The 21778-nt window shown below is 28.3% G+C and overlaps 2 protein-coding genes across 8 annotated transcripts in view; one reads left to right on the top strand and one right to left on the bottom strand.

Annotated features, from left to right (window-relative positions):
• The first annotated feature begins 627 nt into the window (after positions 1 to 627).
• On the top strand, positions 628 to 14961 carry LOC132930369 (katanin p60 ATPase-containing subunit A1-like). 3 transcript variants are annotated; one of them, XM_060996206.1, is made up of 8 exons: positions 628 to 757; positions 962 to 1064; positions 11762 to 11973; positions 12055 to 12181; positions 12247 to 12526; positions 13306 to 13628; positions 13730 to 13845; positions 14555 to 14961. In XM_060996206.1, the coding sequence occupies exons 3-8, from the start codon at positions 11814 to 11816 to the stop codon at positions 14878 to 14880; spliced, it is 1332 nt and encodes a 443-aa protein (XP_060852189.1). In that variant the 5' UTR covers positions 628 to 757; positions 962 to 1064; positions 11762 to 11813; the 3' UTR covers positions 14881 to 14961. The 3 variants fall into 3 exon arrangements, with proteins under 3 accessions (XP_060852189.1, XP_060852187.1, XP_060852188.1); XM_060996204.1 differs by lacking the exons at positions 628 to 757; positions 962 to 1064 and adding an exon at positions 3978 to 4219; XM_060996205.1 differs by lacking the exons at positions 628 to 757; positions 962 to 1064 and adding an exon at positions 6613 to 6729.
• Positions 3074 to 21778, bottom strand: part of LOC132930370 (luciferin 4-monooxygenase-like) — a 27926-nt gene continuing 9221 nt past the window's right edge. For 2 of the 5 annotated variants that reach the window (XM_060996208.1, XM_060996209.1), the window contains exons 2-9: positions 17545 to 17838; positions 17248 to 17475; positions 16972 to 17134; positions 16675 to 16882; positions 13745 to 13906; positions 13255 to 13670; positions 3592 to 4203; positions 3074 to 3510 (exon numbers count right to left, since the gene is read on the bottom strand). In XM_060996208.1, the coding sequence (XP_060852191.1) occupies positions 16770 to 16882; positions 16972 to 17134; positions 17248 to 17475; positions 17545 to 17799 (759 nt within the window). In that variant the 5' untranslated portion in view covers positions 17800 to 17838 and the 3' untranslated portion in view covers positions 3074 to 3510; positions 3592 to 4203; positions 13255 to 13670; positions 13745 to 13906; positions 16675 to 16769. The remainder of the gene's footprint in view (positions 3511 to 3591; positions 4204 to 13254; positions 13671 to 13744; positions 13907 to 16674; positions 16883 to 16971; positions 17135 to 17247; positions 17476 to 17544; positions 17839 to 21778) is intronic. The other 3 variants (XM_060996210.1, XM_060996207.1, XM_060996211.1) reach the window with 2 other exon arrangements.

The raw sequence follows: 21778 nt of genomic DNA, 5'->3' as shown, positions 1-21778 counted from the left end.
ATTCAATGCTTATATTTAGTTAAATATTAAATTTATTAACTTTTATTCATGAGTTCATGACAATCGATTGTCTTCAAGCCATGTGTTTGCCATTCGGTTAGATCAATCGTTGATAATTGGCCCAAACTAAAAGTTGAAATAAGCTAAATATTAATATAAATTAAATACAATATAGTTAAACGAGTCATCGTCCTACGCGCTTTTTTTTACGTTTTTATTCTATATCGCCAGTAGGTATTAAGTACCTTACGGTTAACCGGACGTGGCGATCACAATAATCGCGGCTACGGGAAATCCAAATGATAACGCACCGGATGCTTAACCCGTGGGCGGGTCGCGATATTTTGTTCGAACTGAATGCACAGTATAATAGAACATATTATTACAAAATATGTCAATAACCGGTAAAATTTATATCGTAAACCGAAATAATATACGAGATCAAGACCAATCGTTTATTCAGTTTATTGTTTGCGGCTGTAACAAAACAATTATACATAATATTATGTAATAGTATTTAATAGTCGTAAAACTGTTGTACGGCTGTATTTTTTTTTCATATTAAAATGATATGTTACACATCGCTGAGATTATTTTAATAACCAACATATTTATTATCTAATCTTAATATTTCTAGCATATAAATTAGTTTTCAATCATTTTTTAATAAAATAATTTTATTGGAAAATATAAAATTTAAAAAAAATATATAAAAAATCAAATCTTTCTCCAGTAAATATTTTAGAGCTGCGTACAGGTAGGTACTTATAATTTATCATAATATTATAGTATGTAATGTGTGTACTGTGTATAGTACATTGTACTCACGCATCTATGCAATATTTAATACCGCAACGATGTAACGTCGTTTTCGTACCTTTTTTCCGATTCAGTGAACAACTGTTGATCTGATGTGATGACTTGAAATGATAATTTACATTACTTTTTTTATTTTATGCAGACAAGAACCATGTGTATATTGTAGATAAAGAAATAATCACTTTTTGGATTCCGAAAAATCAGTTCATACTGGAAATTTTACAAACTCGACAACCCTTGCAAAGGTTGGTTCACCATACTTGCTTTACTCTTTCATTTATTTAAATTTTGATTTCTTGAATTTTAAAGTAAGTATACTTAAAGATCATATTTCCAAATACTTAGATTTTTTATGCCATTTGTGAAGTGTCCTTTGGCAATATGGTTATAGTCAGTGGTGGTCAAATGATTTTGTCATAGGGGGGGGGGATGTGGCGTAAAAATTAAAACAGAAATCAGAATTGAATACATTAACATTATAGTACAATAATATACATAAATTGAATTGTTATATAATTATATTAAAGTAAAAAAGTCATGAGAGGATCTATACCCCTCATCCCCTACCCGTTTGACCACCACTAGTTAGAGCTTTCAGATTTCAACATGAATTAATATTCATGTGATGATCACGTGTATTTAAGTTTGAAAAATCTGTGAATATAATTCATGTGTAATTATATTATACTTCTTATATTATATCAATTATCAACTTCGTATTTTGAATGATGACTCTTTTAAAAATGTTTATAAATCAAAATAAAATTCGAACGAGTAGTAGGTATTTTTAAATTACTCAATTTTGTGATCTTACGATAATAATTTGTGTCATTAGCTTTGCAATATATGGAAAGAGGCTGATTTTAAATTATAGTTACTATAGTATAAATGTATAATTACTTATTGGTTTTAAGCTATTAACATTTTATAATGTATAAAAATTATGGAAGTAATTATACAGTAAAACCTGTGTAATATGGAACCTGAATAACGTGGAAACCTGACTTTTATGGAAAAATGCTACGGTCCCGGCGAACTTAATGTATTTTTAAATATATCGTTCCCTGAATAAGATGGAACCTGTTTAACGTGGAAATGGAAACGATTTTTTTGTTATGCACCTGTATATCATGGAAATAATATGTCATGTATTTTAAAATTATTAGTCAATAAATATAATCTATATCAGTTATATAGATTATTTCGTTAAAACGTACAAAAACGCCCTCCATGAAATAAAACGATTAGAAATGTTCGCATTGGATCAAAATAATGAAAATGAGCTTCTTGAATCAATTCTCAACTTAAAAAATTTAGTAGAAAAGAAAATGGCAAGTCAAATAATAAAACAAAAAACATTAGATGAATTTTGGAGTATATAAATATAATAGTGTATAGTGTATAATGTAGAATAAAAAGTAGGTAAAATGCAATAATAATTAATATATATAATATACATGAAATAAAGATCTATCGGGATTTTTTTTTTTACAACCTGTATTAAATGGAAACCTGTCTAAAATGGAAAAAATATCCGGTCCCAATCGTTTCCAAATTACACAGGTTTTACTGTAATAATATTGTTTAAACAACATATATTTTTAAATTTTTATGAAACCTATTTTAAGGATCATTATCCACTGTAGTGTATTATTTCAACACCAGGTTTTCCCTGGTCTCGTTATAATAGGTATATATATTTTAATTACCTTAATCAGAAACTACTCATTAAAATGTTGATATAGATACATTAATATGTTCAAAAAATCATCCGCTTAATATTTTATAATAACAAAAGATTGCATCTTATTTAAAAAAAAACGAAGCTGGAATAAAAGTAAAAAAATATTTCTTGTGACAAAAAAAGCAAAAAATTTTACTTATTATATAAATAGCTCATTACTTATTACATTCTTTAAATTTGTATAATTTTTTGTTTTATGGTGTTTAAAGTCTATTATGGTAATGGATCGAACAGTGACATTCTTGTTGTGAATACTATGTCATTGAGTTAAATTAGTATAATATATGAAGACGCAATCAATCAAACAATATTCTGAAGACCATTATTGTTGTACCAAACAGTCTTTATTGCTCTTTTTAAGAAGAGTAATGATATATAATGACTTATTTTAAATAATACATATATTTAAATACGCATTTAGTAATTATGTAAACTAATTGTAAAGTATTTAAGCATTATTTTTTAGCGTTAAGGTCGTTTATAATAATTGTATACAGTAAAAACAAGTAATAGATTATTACTTATTTATTACGTATATTTTTTTACAACCATAGTAGAGAAATATACAACGAAACTGATAATTTATGATTTTTTACTATATGTTTTAATTGTTAAAATTTGTTTGTTAATGAAACATTATAATTTAAAAAGAAAAAAAAACCCTATGAATAATTAAAAAAAATCTCCACTTCCTTCGATCGTGTATACAAGACGTGTAATATCGATGGTTGTCGGTTAGTAAATGGTGACGGTAATACGGCATAGGTTGTGCACGCAAAAATTTGTTTACGTTTTAGCCCTCTCCCCGCCCAATAATCACTTGTGTTGAATGATTTATTCGCTTTATTCTGCTTCTATTTATACACGGGTTTGAGTTCATGACCCGGCAATGACATTAATCGCCTAATCAGTTATCTATTGGAGTGTATAATCGAGTACCTTTAAAGCTATATAAAAAATAATAAAACAATTATTACACACATATTTTAATAATCGTGGGTGTATATATTATTATTGTATTCAAATACCTGTAAAAACGTATATATATAATATATAATAACGTATATTATATATTTATATGTATATACGTATAAATTGGGTTCACTGGGTCGACGTTCCGTTGTCTTCCTTGGCGTGCCTTAAATATAGTTGAGTGTATGCTGTATATATATGTATACATACAAACGCTCACACAAATTACGTATATATCCATTTTTTTTATTAATAATTCACTCTGCAAATGTAGCCCTCGATCGTTGTGTTAGCTGTATATGTATACCAAATCCATATTAGGTACGTCTTCAGTTTTGCCGGTTCCGGTGGTGGTGGTGACGGCGGCCGGTTCAATGCACCCGCGACGTATACCTACACCACAATAAAGGCTGTTTAATATACATATATATATATTATAATAATGTATTGCGTTCCTTCCGGTCAATGTGCAGTTAGTTCACGCGTTCGATGTGTACAACTGCAAAGGACGGGCCCGCCGTTCACCGACGTCGTCATGGTGCACGTTGACGGAGTAACCGCCGATCAGAGGCGCAAAGTGTTTGCCGTCCAAAGCCACCCTCACTCGATTACGATCGCTACCGTCGGCGGTGGACCGGCTACAGGATTGAACGGATTGATCCTACCTCCTGTCAACGGATACGGGTATATTACAATATAATCGACTATCGTCTATATTAGCTATTTTTATTATTATATGAATACATATAAAGCACTCGTCTGTTCATCTATAACATGTAACATGTTATGTATCAAACTTTATATATCATGTGAAAATCGTGTAACCATATTTAAATTATGAAAGTTTAAATGAGTGGAGTTGATACGTAAAGGGTAACCAAAAGGAAATTCTATTCTAAAAAATAAAAATTAAAAATTTTAAAAGTATAATATATTAAATAATAATAAATATACAGTGTCTCGTGAGGATTTATCCGTTGCGATATCTCCTGATATAATGGAGATGTTATAATTCTGATTTTTAATAAGATTCACATGGATAAGAACTACAAATATTTTATATTTTAATATTTTGGTAAAAAAGTTAAAAAATATATTTTTTTATTTAATTATTTAAAAAAAAAAATTGAAGACAGCCATTTTGTAGAGTTCATTTTTTTGAAAATATTGAGGTTTCAACATTTTAATTTCATGAATCCCCTGATTTTTAATATTTTTTCTAGTTTCGAGAAAAACACTGAAAGCGTTCGCTGGTTGTACGAGTACGCGGGTCATATGTTTGATACAATGATACCACTGTTCACTCATTGAGTGAACATATCTGAACATCATTGAGTATTAAATAATTCGCAATTTTTTTGAAACTAGGAAAAATATTAAAAATTAGGAGATTCATGAAATTAAAATGTTGGACCACAATATTTTCAGAAAAATAAACTACAAATATATATATATATATAAAAAAATAAATTTTTAACTTTTTTACCAAAACATTAAAATAAATTATAACATGACTTATTTGTAGTTCTTGTCTCTGTGAATCTTATTAAAAATCAGAATTATGATATTTCCATTATTTCAGGTAAATCCTCACGGTACACTCTGTATTGTGTATATATATATATTATTATAAAAATAAAATAATTAATAGTAATTATTAATTATTAATAATACGAGTACCTATACTGTTGTAGAATGTAGTATATTATGATAAAATATGATATCTTTTCCTTTTAATGTGAGTTATGTTATTATTTTTATAATCACTATGCAAATATTATTATTTATTAGTTAATAGTTCATATCAATCAAATGTAGATTTCAGCCTTTTGATTACACGAACTTTCATCGAAATTTAAAACAGTCGATTGTCACGTATGTTTGCGAAATCGATTTATATTTCCAAAAATATAAAATTTGTATAATCGGATTAAGTATTATTATTAATATTTTGTATAAAATATTTTGTTTACCTTTATTATTTTATTTCTATACATCAGTAATAAAAATAAAAATGATCTAATGCCAAATATAGTTATAATTCATAATATTGGCCAACTTATTTACTATTTAGTCATTTAAGTATATGGTAATGGTAATCTCACCTAATTTTATTTTATTGAAATTTATTAAGATTAATCGAAATCAGAAAACCTATATAGTACTCCAGTACATATAGGTAGTTATATTGTATATTTAAAATACAATAATCATATAATTTATATGATATATTTATGAAAATAAGGAAGTAGACAGCGAATGTTGTTTTATGGCATCGATCTATTTTTCAAAATAATTTTGATGAATTTGATCAAAATTCTGTATTATTATATCATTACTAAAATCGTACTATAAATTACGTTTGCCTATATATTATATCGTATATTCGTATACTTGTGAATTATGATATGCGAATTACGAACTATATATATATATATGTATTAAAATGTAGTAATTAATGCAGCTTGCAATAGGATCTACAATCGGCGGAAAAACGTCGTTGCATCAGTCCATACACGATACCTTCGATCGCGGGAAAACGATATCATTTTCCGGACCGTCTCCTGTTATTATATTTAGCGCGTACCATTGACCTTTACGCGAGTGATCTGAACTAGTGATAACATTAATACTCGGTGATCGATATGTACCCTCTAATAAACGTACATCGTAATTTCGTGCGTAATTACATGCAATCGTCTCGTAATGTTATTATATGATGGAATAACGCTGGACTTTGCCGTACTTATATAATATATATATATATATGTATATATAATATAATTGCACTTGGGGGCAACGTTCTCGCCGCCGCTGTTACCCCCGCACCAGAAGTCCGGTATAACACTTGCGTTCACCTGGTCAATGGCGGTGGAGGTGATAGTGGTGGTTTTACGGTGCGGGGGAGGGTAGGCGATCGCGTTTTGAGTTCGCCGACAACGACCTACACGAGTCGTCCGAAACCCTCGACCCGCCACCGTGGCGTGCTGGACAACCGCGTCATATACACTTTTACGAGCGCACGCGCCCAGGGGTCGTGTCCACTCAAGCAGTGGCGACAGCGCATTTATTGCTGTTCTAATATAATATAGTCGCCACAACATCACCATGTCCGAAGGTAGTCGAAACGTCGAGTTCGAGATACAGATGACCGTACCGGTCACCACGAGACACTTGTACAAACTTCCTCCCGGGTAATATTATACATAAATATAATACGTAACAACTTAGGACTGCAGACTTCACGTATGTGTTGCGCGGAATTCGATTGAAAATGCCATATACCTTTGCGTGTTTTTATATCATTTTATGTCTTACCATCATTTATTCGTAACGGGCCTTTAAGGCTATACGTATACAGTATAATATATGCTGTATGGTCATCTAGGGAGACTTCTAATACCGATATCTATTCACAATCGCCATATTCAATCAAATGTGGTTCACAACGAACGAGTTTTTTTACCGTGCGATCATTAACACATTAAGTTTAGTCACCAGCAATCTTCTGTTATAGTCCGACCCCTCACCGAAACACCAGTTCAAAGACGATTCGAGAAACGACGGACCTTTTCGTACAGTTTCCCAGTTGAGATTGTCGAGATGACATCGTCAACTATCACTTTCAATAACACATTTTATTTCTATCGTAATTATTGATGAAGTACACGATTGAATATCATATGGACGTCGATAATAATTTACTAATATTAGTGGTGTAGAATAAATTATCGACAGATTTAATACACCATATATTTTACCTATATTATATTATAATAGTTTATAAATATTGACCTTTAATCGTTTTTATTGTGGTAAGAATAATGAATTATCAATTATGCCTGATTTCTCCACCAGTTGTGTAGCTAAATTGCATATTTAATACGCCGTTACAGAACCATTTTTCGTTTTTAAAACGTCGTCATATACTAATATAGTAATGTCGTATATATTATAAAAACAACTTTCGTGTATTTTGAATTAAATTAATTAATTCTTTTTTTTTTCATTATCTAAAATATGGGCAAGTTCGACCTCGTATATGCGTATGCGGGTATATTGTTAGTTGATTTTCACTCAATTATTATTTTTATTATACATAATAGTATAATAAATGTATAGAATATAAATTAATAAACACATTTAAATTTTGAATATTTATAATGTCAATTATGTTATGTTTATTCGGACAGCGTGCCTTTTGGGTTGATTTGATTTTTAATTTCCCAAGGTTGTCTGTAAAATAAAATGTGAATTTATTAAATTAAACAATATTTTTATAAATATTCTGCCGTATAATTATTTTTAGTTAATGAATCATTTATCACCAAATCATTTTGTCTATAAAATATGCGTTGTATTATGCAATCATTCAATACATATATTTAGTTATTTTTTTAAGTTCTAAGAAAAGTAACAATTTAAATGCATAGTTATTAATGGATACTGGATAGCTGAATTTATAATTATTCATTAATCATTATTATTTATTAGAAAATATTAGGTAGGTACTTATTAAGTATCTATTTATAATATTGATCTATAGATACAGTTGCTATATAAATATACATAATTAACAGATAATTTAATTTAATTGTGGATATATATCCAGTTTTTTGTATTGTAATTTGACGATACAAATAGAATGTGCCTTTCAGACATATATAATTTATTTTAATGATATATTTAATTCTTATTACTACTACTTAATAATTTTATAATAGCAGTCTTCGAATCAAACATAATAATTATGATTTAACATATAAATGTATAATAAAATGTGAATAAATGAGAACTAATTAAAAAATAGTATGAGTTAATAAAATTACAATTAATTGACAATCCAATCAAAGTATTTTGTCTATTTATTTCAGTAAAGAAAGTAAAAAGTTGTTTCCGATGAGTTTATATATGACTTGAAAATTATCGAATATTAAAAATATATTTTATGCATGAGAAAAAATGTCGAAGTTTATAGTTTAACCAAAAATTAATTATCCGAGCAATAATTTATATTCTAAAACCAAAAATAGGAATAGTAACATGAATTATATATAACCAATATAATAGTACTTAAAACGCTCACTTGAAATAAAAATATAAACTTACTTATGTCAAAAAATGTGTCAGTTATGTTTGCCTATAAAGAAAACATGTAAAGTCTATCGATCGATGTTGGGGCCAGAGGAGGTCAATGAAATTAGACACGCGTATGTTGGCGAAGTGAAATTCGGCATTTCCTTTTTGGTTGATATCTATACCAAAGTATATGCTTTTTTGAAAAAGGGTTGCGTGACAAGTGTTTTTGACCTATTTAATCACATTTCTGTTCCCGTTTATATTCAAATAAGGATGCTAATATATTTTTAAAATAAAATAATTTTTGGGTACGTTTTAGGTTTGAAATAAAAACGGGTTATGACTGTATGATATTAATGAATTATTATTATTATCATAATACATATCTACAAAATAACTAGATAATTATTTTTTATCGTCAACAAATTGAAGAATGGATGTCATTTCTTTATAACACACTTACACACTATTAAAATTATTATTGAATATTAAACATTTTTTTTTATCTCCGTACAATCTTGTGTATAACTCTAAACTATATAGCTACACAGTACACATTATTATGTGGATATAATTTCTCAATTTAAATGTTTATTTAACATAATTAAAATTGTTGTTGTGTTTTTTATTCGTTATCAACACAATACGTAAAGATATGTTTTCGAAATAAGTGAAATTTATTAAAAAATATGATATATATATTATATAGTTATTTTATTATGATTTCGACCCATTATCCGTAACCATGTTTCATTACTATGGCTACACGTTTGTATCGCTTTATAGTATGAACGCCTACCATAGTATATGTATTATATTCATATTTTATTCACGTTTATTCATTTCAACAAATCTTATTCATATTATATAATTATATTATAATATATTAGTTACAATTTTAATGTATTAAAATATAACGTGGATTAATATTATGCATAATAATCCTTTTTTTAATGATCCATTTTTTCAGTAAGTACCCCACTAAAATCATAATATATAATATTTGTATTGTCTTTGTTTACCCACATTACATATTATAAACTATCTTTTTGGATATGGCTTGATAATTTAATAAGCACACACATTTACCATTGATATCAATTCAATTTATTAATTATACTTATTTTACTTATCATACTAATAACGAATAATTTAAGAAAATAAGAACGGATATTCTGACATAATATAATTTTTATACACCTTTATATTGTATTATGATAGAGGAATCTCGATTGCCAGAAATCATTTTCGCTGATAGCACAAGCTATATTACACTGCATTATTTATTTTTCTATAAAGTACACAGCCTGGTGAGTTGGTGATTACCTTTTCTAGACAAAACGCTGGTGGATAAACATAAACATAAAATTAATAATTTAATATAAGTCAATTACCGTGTATAGTGATTAAATCTATACAAGTTATGAAACACTAATATTTAGCATTTTTTTAATTATTTAAAATGTAAATCACTCTGATATTATACTATAGTTGTATATAGTTCATTGCTATAAATTGTATGATAATAATAATAGTCAGGATTTTAAAATATGCAAAAAACTTCAATTTCGCATATGTTTTTTTTTATTGAATAGTTTTCTTAATTTTAGTTTCAAATTTTCTAGTTGTATTTATTATATTTATTAAATGATGTGTTATTTTTTTTTACGATTCTTATTTTAGTATCATCATGATATAATATTTACTCACGAAAATAAATTTCATTTAAAGTAATTTTCAATCAATTTTTATTAATGAGTTGTCAACATTGACATTGAAAAGTAAAGGTATTTCTATTTTTAGTGTTTTTTTAATTAAATGTTTTATTGAAAGTTACAATAATTGTATTATATATTTTTGTCATGTGGATAATGGCTAGTATATTATGATGCAATTTATTTGTACGCTCGTAAACTAATGTATTTTTCTACGTTATATAATGAATAGAAAAAAGCGAGGATAGCTAATATGGTCTTATTTCTGGAGTACTGATATGTAATATGATTCTATTCAGAGTTGTGATTTATTTGTATTTTAATGTTATTCATTCTGATACTACTTATAATCATATATTCAATGTATTATAAATTATTATTGGCGTTATGTTTTAGTTTACACAGTCACCTAATATATAATATATTACACCATTTACATCTATACCCTAGCACTGTAACTTAATTTATAATGTTTAGAATAATAATAATATTGATGATGATTAATAATAATTATCATAATATTATGCTAATTTATGATAAATGAAATGCAATTTAATATAATTGATAATTTGGAATCCATAAGCACGGTGGATGTGTATTTCTTTTATACTGACAGCCTTCATATGTTACATGTAAGTATATTTGAAAGTTGAAATGTTAGTTCAAGGCAAGCACCAAGACCTATTGGCCTAGGAAGGATGTAGGATATCTATAGTATAGATACCATATCTATGATCAGGAATACCTGTTAACTGTCATCAAAGTCATTTAATAGTATAGTTTAGAAGTCAAATGTTTTTTAAGTGTTTTAATATGATAAAAATAAGTTGTTCATACTCGTCTTTGTATTTATTCGTATTTTATTTTTGCTTCCTATTGTTAATTGTGCTATTGAGTATAAAATTTGGAAACGATTTTGATGTGTTGTCGGTTAGTAAGAACGCTTACTTTAAAAAAAGTTGAGTTTAAGTTACGGGTTGTTTAAATTCTGTAATTGCTTTTGTATTATTATTCCCAGCGCTAATATTATGCTATGTCCTAATAATAATTCAATTGTATAGTTTTTATTGAAAAGTTCTATTTATTATGAGCTTCTTTTAAGTTGGGTAATGCTTGTCAATTCTTTTCATACGACGCTAAATTGTATATACATTATTATAGATTTGTATAGTAATGCCAAGAACGCTTTGTTTAGGTTTCGTTGAACAATTTCCCTACGGTTTTTGATCCCCCGAGGAAGCATAATGAAATTCATTGACCCACTGTGATATTATATTAGGTATTAGTTATTTTAATAAATTGTGTTCGGCAGCATGCTTCGTGTTGCAGCAGGCTGATATATTATACTGTTGTAGTTTTGAATATTGTGGTTAGTTTTCCTATTCGATTTAGATTTAAATATTAATTCGTATAACTTTATTTTTAAAACCAGACTATCTAATAATAGACCGTCAGGATGGATAGTTCAACAAGAAGTTGCTCGTATGATGGACTCATTGTTAGATCCATTTTCATCATTTGCATCTTTTTCTAAACCCGTTCGACGAACAAACCAATCGTCAAAACGATCACACCTTTACAGATCCTCGTCACAACAAACGCAAACACAAAATTTAGCATCCAACGCTAATCGTGCAAATAATGGTAAGATATACACTTAATAAATAAAACAATTTTAACTAAGTTATTATTATTGGCAGCTAAAAGTTGAAATATTATATTTAGATAATCGTTCTAACGGTAATAATAATCAGCAACAATACAAACCAAACGGTCCATCAGAGAAATGGGCCGCTTCTTTAAGAAAAAGAGATCCAGAGTTATTGCCCGCTATACACACAAGAAGGGACAGGTAAACGAAGTATTTTATACAGATGACCTTATATTGTAAACAATATTTTGTGTTCGTGTTGAAAGGTGTTGTTCACATCCTGGTGGATATAGAACAAAGCCTGTCATACCGCCCCTTCATCATTCTACGCCGTCGACGGCTCCTCGACCCACAGACCATAAGAAACAACCGCAGAAAACCAAAACCGTCATTGGTTATGAGCCTCATCTGGTAGACATCATCGAAAAAGACATTTTACAAAGGAATCCCAATGTCCAATGGGATCGGATCGCTGGATTGAAGCACGCGAAAACTTTACTACAAGAAGCCATGGTGCTACCGATGCTGATGCCCGATTTTTTTAAGGTACGTAAACGTAGTATTGTGTACAATATAGGCACCTACATTATTATGTTAAAATATAAATATTTATGCGCCAATAGGTTACATTTTATAAAATATATAGCTCTGTATAAGCTATAGCTTGAGACAGTCAAGCAGTAGCTTGAGATCTAATATGCTGTAAAAATCAAAGATTAGTCATAATCGATATCTAAACGTATAGTATTCAGTATAAACAGCACATAATCATTAAATATATAGAGATTAAGAAATATTGACTTATTAAAATGATTTATGATGCCGTTATATTTAGTATCACACGTATACTAATATAATTTAATAATCTACTTTCTAAAGTTCTTGTGCACATTATACATTATATATTACATATCATTGTTATAAATATATTATAATAATGTATATAAAATATAATATATAAATATCATGATGTTTGTAATATTATGTTAAAACGTTTCAGCTTATATAAATTATAGATTCATATTATATTATAAAAGCATATAGATTATTAGACTATAGACTATGATGTCATGGTGTTATGTTATTATGGTTTGATTTTATTATTATATAACATTTATCATTTATTTCTATTATTTTAATCAAAATGACAAAATATTCTATTCGTATTCCCAAATTCACAATTAATAATAGGTGTATACTATTAAGAAAACATCCCATACTGGTATACAGTGACATTACAATATTTTAATAGTATACTAGGTGTTTATACTTACCTACTATTACAGCTGACATATATAGTTGAATAACGATGTTGGGTTTTGTAGGGTATCCGGAGACCGTGGAAGGGTGTTTTAATGGTCGGTCCGCCCGGTACCGGAAAGACAATGTTGGCCAAGGCTGTGGCTACCGAATGCGGGACGACGTTTTTCAACGTTTCCTCGTCTACGATGACGTCTAAATACCGAGGAGAATCGGAGAAATTGGTCAGATTATTGTTTGAAATGGCAAAAATCCATTCGCCGTCAACAATATTCATAGACGAAGTAGACTCGCTGTGTTCCTTACGGGGTTCCGAAGGCGAACACGAAGCGTCTAGGAGGTTTAAAGCAGAACTCTTGATTCACATGGATGGCTTAAACTCGTCCAGGTGAATATTTCTAGACATGAATAATTGATTACCTAACCTAACCTAACATACGTGACATTTATTATTCAAAAAATCGAATTATTTATAACATTATAATATAGTGACGAAGAAAATACCCCATCTATCATGGTTCTGGCAGCCACTAATCATCCATGGGATATTGATGACGCTTTCAGAAGACGCTTCGAAAAGAGAATATATTTGCCGTTACCAAATGGTAATTGTATTTTTCATAAAATGCGCTTAGTACTATAAAAATATAAAAATGTTGAAATAATCTGTAATCAAAATCAAACATGTATAATTAATAGTGTTTATTTGATTTAATTGGACTCCATAACAAGGGTAAACTGGATTCTATTTTTTTTTTACGAGAATTATTACTATCAAACATTATTTAAAAAACATATGACAAGAAGATGATTCTCATTATAGTCATTATACTTTCCAATATGTTTTTTTGTTATACTATAATTTATGAAAAATTGTAATAACTTAAATTAGTTATAACTTATAAGTACCTACCTATTGTACAGTTCGTTTTATCTTATTTTAAAACAATAGTTATGTCAATTATAAAATTATACATTTTTAAATACCCATATTATGATTTTCTACTTTTATTTTTAAAGTTTAGTGTTTTTAAAATTACAAATTATATCATAATTACGAGTCATTTATGTTGAGTTTATAATATTTTTAATAACCTCTATTTTCGAGTCGAGCTTACAAACAATGTTATAAACAAACATATATTTTTTAGCCGAGTTCATACTCATTTGCACAAATTTTATCAACAGTTTCGTTTTTCGATGTATGCATATACATATTTTATATTAATTGTTAATTATAATTTATAAATATATTCCAGAACCTGTTGTAGTATAACAGCCTATAAATAAAAAATATAAATTGTTGATTACTAGACGAGTCGCGGATAACGTTGTTGAAACTGTGCTTGGAAGGCGTAAACTTGGACGAATCATTCGATTATAGATTCGTAGCTAACAAATTAAGAGGCTACACAGGATCGGATATTGCTAACGTCTGCCGGGACGCAGCTATGATGGGCATGAGACGTAAGATCGTCGGACAAACTCCGGACCAAATCAAGAACATAAAACGTGCTGACATAGACTTACCAGTAACGGTCCAAGATTTTAATGAAGCTATTGAGAGGTGTCGAAAAACTGTTACCAGTCAAGACATTGAAAAATATCAATCGTGGATAGATGAGTTTGGCTCATTTTAATCTTTAAAAGTTTCGATTTTTATCTTAACACATTATAATTTTGTTATTCGACAACAATAAAAAAAATATTTCCGTCCTATATTTGATGTATATATTTTATAGATCTTATCAATTGATAAATCGTATAAGTATAAGAAATTGTTTTACACGACAATATTAAATATAATAATTATACTGTATATAATACTATATATGTGAGGTACATAATGCACTTTTGACCAATTAAATTGGAGATTGATATAAAAAAAATATTAAATATAATCATATATTATTTATTAAAATTGTATAGTATAATTTTATATTAAAATATTTGATGTAATATTTAAGTGTTAGGAATTTTTCTTTTTAATTTCAAGATATTCGTGCATACAATGTTAAACTTTAATCGTTTAATAATTTAAATTTCAAAGGATTTGAACAGTATAAAATAATACTGGTTTAGTATAATAGTAATACATGTGTAATGTATTATGAAACCAATTAATTGTTTTAATTAAAAATGTATTATGTAAATATATATATTACACACACACACACACACATACACACACACACACACATATATATATATATGTATATATATATATAATTATATATACTCCTAACAACTGTTACATTGTACAATATTATTATGTTTCAAACCTAGACCCTAGTACAGTTCTGGATTTTCATTTAACGAAGCCTTATTTCATATCGCAGGTTGTAGACTTTCGTCGCTAGATGGTATCGCTATATACAATTATAGTTTTTTTATTGAATTCATATTATGAGCAAAACAACGTATGTATTGATTTTACAATGATGTTCTTTTTTAATTTTTACGTGTCTGTCCATCACCTTTTGGAATAGGTAGTAAAAATGCTTAATTATTCAACTTTGAGAGTGGTTTGGGTCAAAAACAGGATCTAGTTTGTAGGTAGTATAAGAGGGGAAGAGTCAAAAGTAAACTAGTACTTAACCAAGACAAGCCAATAATAAAACCATTTTAATGGATACAAGATATTTTTGTACAAAATAAATTTTATGTTAAATATCACTGATCTTTTTACAAAATGTTAATATTTTTGGACATGATACAATTTAACATTATTTAGGAAATTTTAAGTTCTTTTTGAGACATTTATGAATATTACAATTTTTAAACATTTTTTATAAAAAGATTCATAATAATATGATTAACATAAAACAATACATTTTTTAAACTAAATTAGAATTCAAAATAATTGTATAGCTATACCTCAAAATTGAAATTTATAAAATTTAAAATATTAAATATTAATTAAAATTAATTATTATTTTATTCTCAACATTTATAAAATATTCCAAGACATTATGCTATGTAAATATAGTATTCCCTAACCTCTAAAATATTCTCAACTGTGCAAATATTGCTTTTTTTTAACTTGGTTAAATGTTGCTTGATTTTTAATGAATCATCTTATTTTGTCACTACCACCAAACTACATACTTCAGTTATAACGTACTAATGTATATTTAATTATTTAATTTTGTTCTTTTTTATTTAACTAATTAACTGTTTTGAGATCAATATCATATTTTCTCTACAATGTGACATTTTTTTACACTTTTGCGCTTTTATTTTTTAAATTGTTTTTCAATTCAAATTTTGAGAACTGCTTAGTAATTACTTCACTAAAACAATTTTACTTTTATAAAATATGAAAATACAAGTATGGAATACTTATACTATATTATACAGTATATCTACTTAATACCTACAGTTCGTATAATCGTGCATGACTACCTATTTTCATTTAATTATTGTGTACATACGTAAACAGTTAACCATCTGTTGATCGGGTGAAAAAATTCCATATTATACTGTTATGTTCTTTTTATTGATAATAATTAATTGTATGCAAATACAATTATCGTACGAGCTTAAGAAGTTCTTCTCGTTGCAATTTACCGGATCGACCTCTAGGCACATCGTCTACGAATATAATACCGCCACGCAGTCTCTCGTGGTCTTTTACTCTATCTGAAAAATATTTACCAAAATCTTGACAACAAGAAACTATAAACACATTTCGGCGGAACATATTATTATCCATGTCTGTAGAATCTTACCATTGACATACGATACGAGTACGTCGGGTGCGACATTTTGACCAGATTTGACTTTGACAACTCCTACCAACAAATCTCCGTGAACACTGTATTTGCCCGTCACTCCACGCTCGAGCACGGCAGGATGACTTAATAAAACGGTTTCTATGTCGACCGGAGCGATCTATGAACATTTATATAATATATATTATTATGTAAGTATATATGTAATAGCGTGATGTTAAGAATGTCACAAGGTTTTTCGATCGAAATTCTAAATCGAATATCTCATTGTACCTGTTCGTCCATGTAAATCATTAACTCTTTAATCCGACCGACAATGAACAAACAGCAATCGTCCGTATAGTATCCAACATCACCGCTCCTGAACCAACCATCCTCGTCGTACGAACAAATCGTTTTTTTCATGTCGTTGACATATCCCATCATTTTGGACACCGATTTAATACGAATTTCGCCTTCAGTATTGGGTCCAACATATTCGCCAGTTTTTAAGCTAACGATCTAAAAACGATGTTTAAAATATAATTATTAATTAATAACCACGACAAACAATTTTTTTATACGACTAACTTTGATTTTTATACCATCTGCTGGTCTCCCGACAGATCCGTCTCTGACGGTACCTATACCCGAATCCATCGACCAAACCGTTAAAATACCCTGTTCAGTTGAACCGTACCCTTGTTTGATCGGTATCCTTCCCCGCAGTAAATTGTTTACCACTGCCTTTTGTAAATCGGCTCGCATCGGAGACCCACTAACTCTGCATGTCGTTAAACTCTGGATATTATACTTGTGGCCATTTGCCATTTGACAGGACATCATTTCATTGATTGTAAATTCACCAACCCTAAAAAATGTTGGCTATAAGACATACAATTATCTACATTATATTGTATAATATGATATATTCTATAACGCACTATTATATTAAGTTTTAACTTAAAAAATATACAAGTACTTATGCCTAGCACATTAATGTCGTATACACATTGCACATACAACTTGATTCTATATTTGTATAGGTATATACATATTATACAGTTTTAAATTTATAATTATTACAATTAGAATGTATGTACCTAGTATGTTAATGTGTCAAAAAAAAATTAGGGGCACTAATTCTTCCAGGCTCGATCGGAAATTAAAGTCTACACACGCCTATGTGTGTAACCGTGTTAAAACCTGTTATACAGCAGATCAAGTGGTTTGGTTTTTTTTTTATAATTTTATAATCACTCGTAATCCGCCGTCATCCTAAGATATATATGTACTATATAATATGTATGTATCCAATCAAAAAAATAATTGTTTTCAAATCAATCTCAAAAATTATAAATACATAGTAAAACAAATACTAATTAATAAAAATATCATATTATAATACGTATATTATTGACACACGTTGACACGTTTAAATTATTATAAAATAACTTTATAATAGGTAGATATAAATGATACGTATATGATTCAATATACAAACGAAGAAAGTTTATTTACTTATAATATATTTTATATGCACATAAGACATAAAGACACAACAAGTACCTATAACAACAATGTATTTCTCCGGTCGTTACAAATGCGAAAACAAACATTTAAGTGCACCAAAAAACATTATTTTCTTTAGAACACTATAATAACTGTTAAATATATGTATTATATACAAATTGAGAAAAAAGTACCTACTGTTTGATACATACGTATATAATATTATGTACACCGATATACTTTGTGTAGTGTATATACCCGTATGTACGACCTATAGTCATTAGTCATATAAATAACGTGTATTATAATTGTAGCTAAAAATAAGTTAAACTGATAATAAATAAGGAAAAATTGTTATAAAAAAGTGAGCTGTTATAAATTATAATTATGTTGGTTGACGTGAGAATCAAACTATTAAAGACTATATATGTAATACAAGTAATATAACCTTACTTTAATAGATAAATCTGTGATATATCTAGCTGAAACTTGACAGCTGGATACATATATGATTCGATTATTTCGATTTCAAATGGTTAGTAAATATACTATTGCAAAATGACAAACTGCAATAATATTACACACCAATATAAATAAATACATTGTGTACATGTGTTCTTCGTCCTGCGAAATTTACGTGATCGTTCGCATACTCATTTATAATATTAATTTTAATCAATTGATAAGAATATTTAGTTATATTACTTATATACTTATTAATCATTATATATTTGTTAATTTAAAGTTTTAATATTTTATAATTGATACCTATAAATTCGTCTTACACAAAAACATAGTCACAGACTCACAGATGAGCAACAGAGCCCAATCGTTTTCGAAACGTCTACCTTCGTTGAAAATTAAAAACAAACCAATAACCATAACAATTGAGTTGTAGGAAACATGGTTAGGATTAAAAAAATTATGTTGTTTACAATTTTTAATGGGTATATTATAGGCGGGTACATTCAAAATGTATGATAAACAAGCCGTTAGTAATGTGTTAAAGCGGGACCGCTGAATAAAATCTCACACTGCAGAGCTGCAATATTAAACATTTTATCACAAATGATTATTTATAAACTTAAAAAAATGTTTTGTTCTAGAAATATATTTTATGAGCTATATTATGAACACTGTAATATTATGGTGTATCATTATGCGATAAACGCGTGTTATAATAAATTATATATACAGGCATTAAATTCCAGGGGGACAATGGCCCCTCTGTTTCCCCTCTCCGGACACTCTTGGCCGTGTATAGTTTGAAGAAAACGAAAGTATAGTATTGAACATAGGTATGTATATACAAGTCCGTACAGTCCAGTTTATATCAAATAGAATATTAGTACAGCGAACGATACCGTAATACTATATACTATATATACATATTATATTTAATACTTGTTATGTATATATATATATATACCATGTCTAGGTACAGTCATTTATCGTCATCCACGTATTTTAAAAATAATCACTGCAGATGATATCACTGGAAATCACAATGATTATCGATAAATTCTGATCGGACTAAATCTGGTTTCAAAATGCGTAAATAATTTGTACATATTTTACGGACTGCTGATGACGATTGCCGCAACACTGCGGATGGATCGGAATTTTTTATTTCGATAGATTACGAAATCTGTGTCGTCATTAATTCATTTAGGTACCATCTGCCCGGGTGCAGCATTGCTGCAAGTTGACGCCGATTTCCGGCGTACAAACTATCGAGCAATCGTATTTTTTTATTATTATTATTATTGTACCTATATGCATTATTCTATTAATATTCGTAACAGACATATTATATAGTCGCTGCGGTAGCACATTTGGACGAGAATTTAATGTCTTAAACACATATCTTACACGCGTTTACTTATATATAAATACACAAATATATAATGTATGACACAATAAGTAGTATGTACCGACTACTGTTTTGCTATTTAAAAACGGATCGGGTGGGGCGGTGTCATCGTGGTGCCAATATAATATGAGTATGTAAGTATATGATGACCACCCAATATGAATACCTACACCACCGATTACCCGTGTAGTGTGTACACAATCATATCGCAATGTGTTGGTATATTTTGTAGACAGTGACTAATTTTTAAATTCACATTCGATATTGTCTTGTAATATCAGAATAGGCTCATTCAACATACTCATCGACTAAGATAATATGTAATTTATTTTTAATGACTTTAGAAATTATATCTTACATGTATAACAAACGGATTTATTATACAAGACTTATTGTATATAACAAGGGACTTAAATTAATTTTAAATAAACAAAATTATAAAACTAAGCATTTTATAAAAAACAATGTTTTGTGTATATATTATATTTGTCACCTAAATTAAATCAATATAGATTTATACATTAATTAATTTTCTAATGTGTAGGGACCTTTTCTCGCGCCTTGGCAAACCGAATATCTTGAAAGTTAAATGTTTAATACCGATTTGTTTTACTATATGTGTTTAATATTAAGTGGTACCTATGAATGTAAGCTTTCTCGACACTCATCTATGTACCAACACGTGCAATAAATGCACAAAGAATGATATATCAATATACGCACACATTCGCATTTATTAATAATATTGGTTGTGCTCGCGTAAAAGAAATATTATGCAAACATAGACAACCAACTTAGTCCCTTCGCCATCTTGGCTTTTTGGAAATTTTTTTGCTGGTAGAATATAAATAAGATTAGTTTTTTAACCGACCGGTAAATTTCTTTTTATAGTTCATACCATTTCCTTAGTTTTCTAGTAGCATTACCCATCATATTATTTTATTGCATGATTACTGATTTACCGGGCCCGTGCCCAGTGTCAAAATGTGTTATTTTAATCACAAATAAGTCGTATTTAGGTGATGTTGGATCTGGTTGTGTTAATCATAATATTTTAATTGTCGGAACTTTATTACCATTATAATAGTCTATCGTAAGTTTATGATAGAAATAATATTTTTTTTTTAATTATGTGGACTTCAGTAGTTCAGTTAGGCATTTGAATAAAATGGATTTGAAAAGAAATTTTAAAAAATTGAGAAAAGTAAAAACGGAAATATTATATTATTCAATGCTCACTGATAAATGATATTAATAATAAAAGATAATCAAATTGAAACGAATATTATTGTAATATAGGCACATTCAATAAATATATTTTGTTGTATATTTCGGAAGGGGTGGGGCACATTTGCTCTCTTGAAGTATATTTAGGTATACCTACTGCATATCTAGGTATTTAGTTATTTTAAATTTAAAGCAATTTCGTCATAATTTACA

Source organism: Rhopalosiphum padi, chromosome 4, assembly GCF_020882245.1.
Source record: "Rhopalosiphum padi isolate XX-2018 chromosome 4, ASM2088224v1, whole genome shotgun sequence".
In the NCBI taxonomy this organism is placed as follows: Eukaryota; Metazoa; Arthropoda; class Insecta; order Hemiptera; family Aphididae; genus Rhopalosiphum; species Rhopalosiphum padi.
This window is presented reverse-complemented; position numbering and strand designations above follow the sequence as displayed.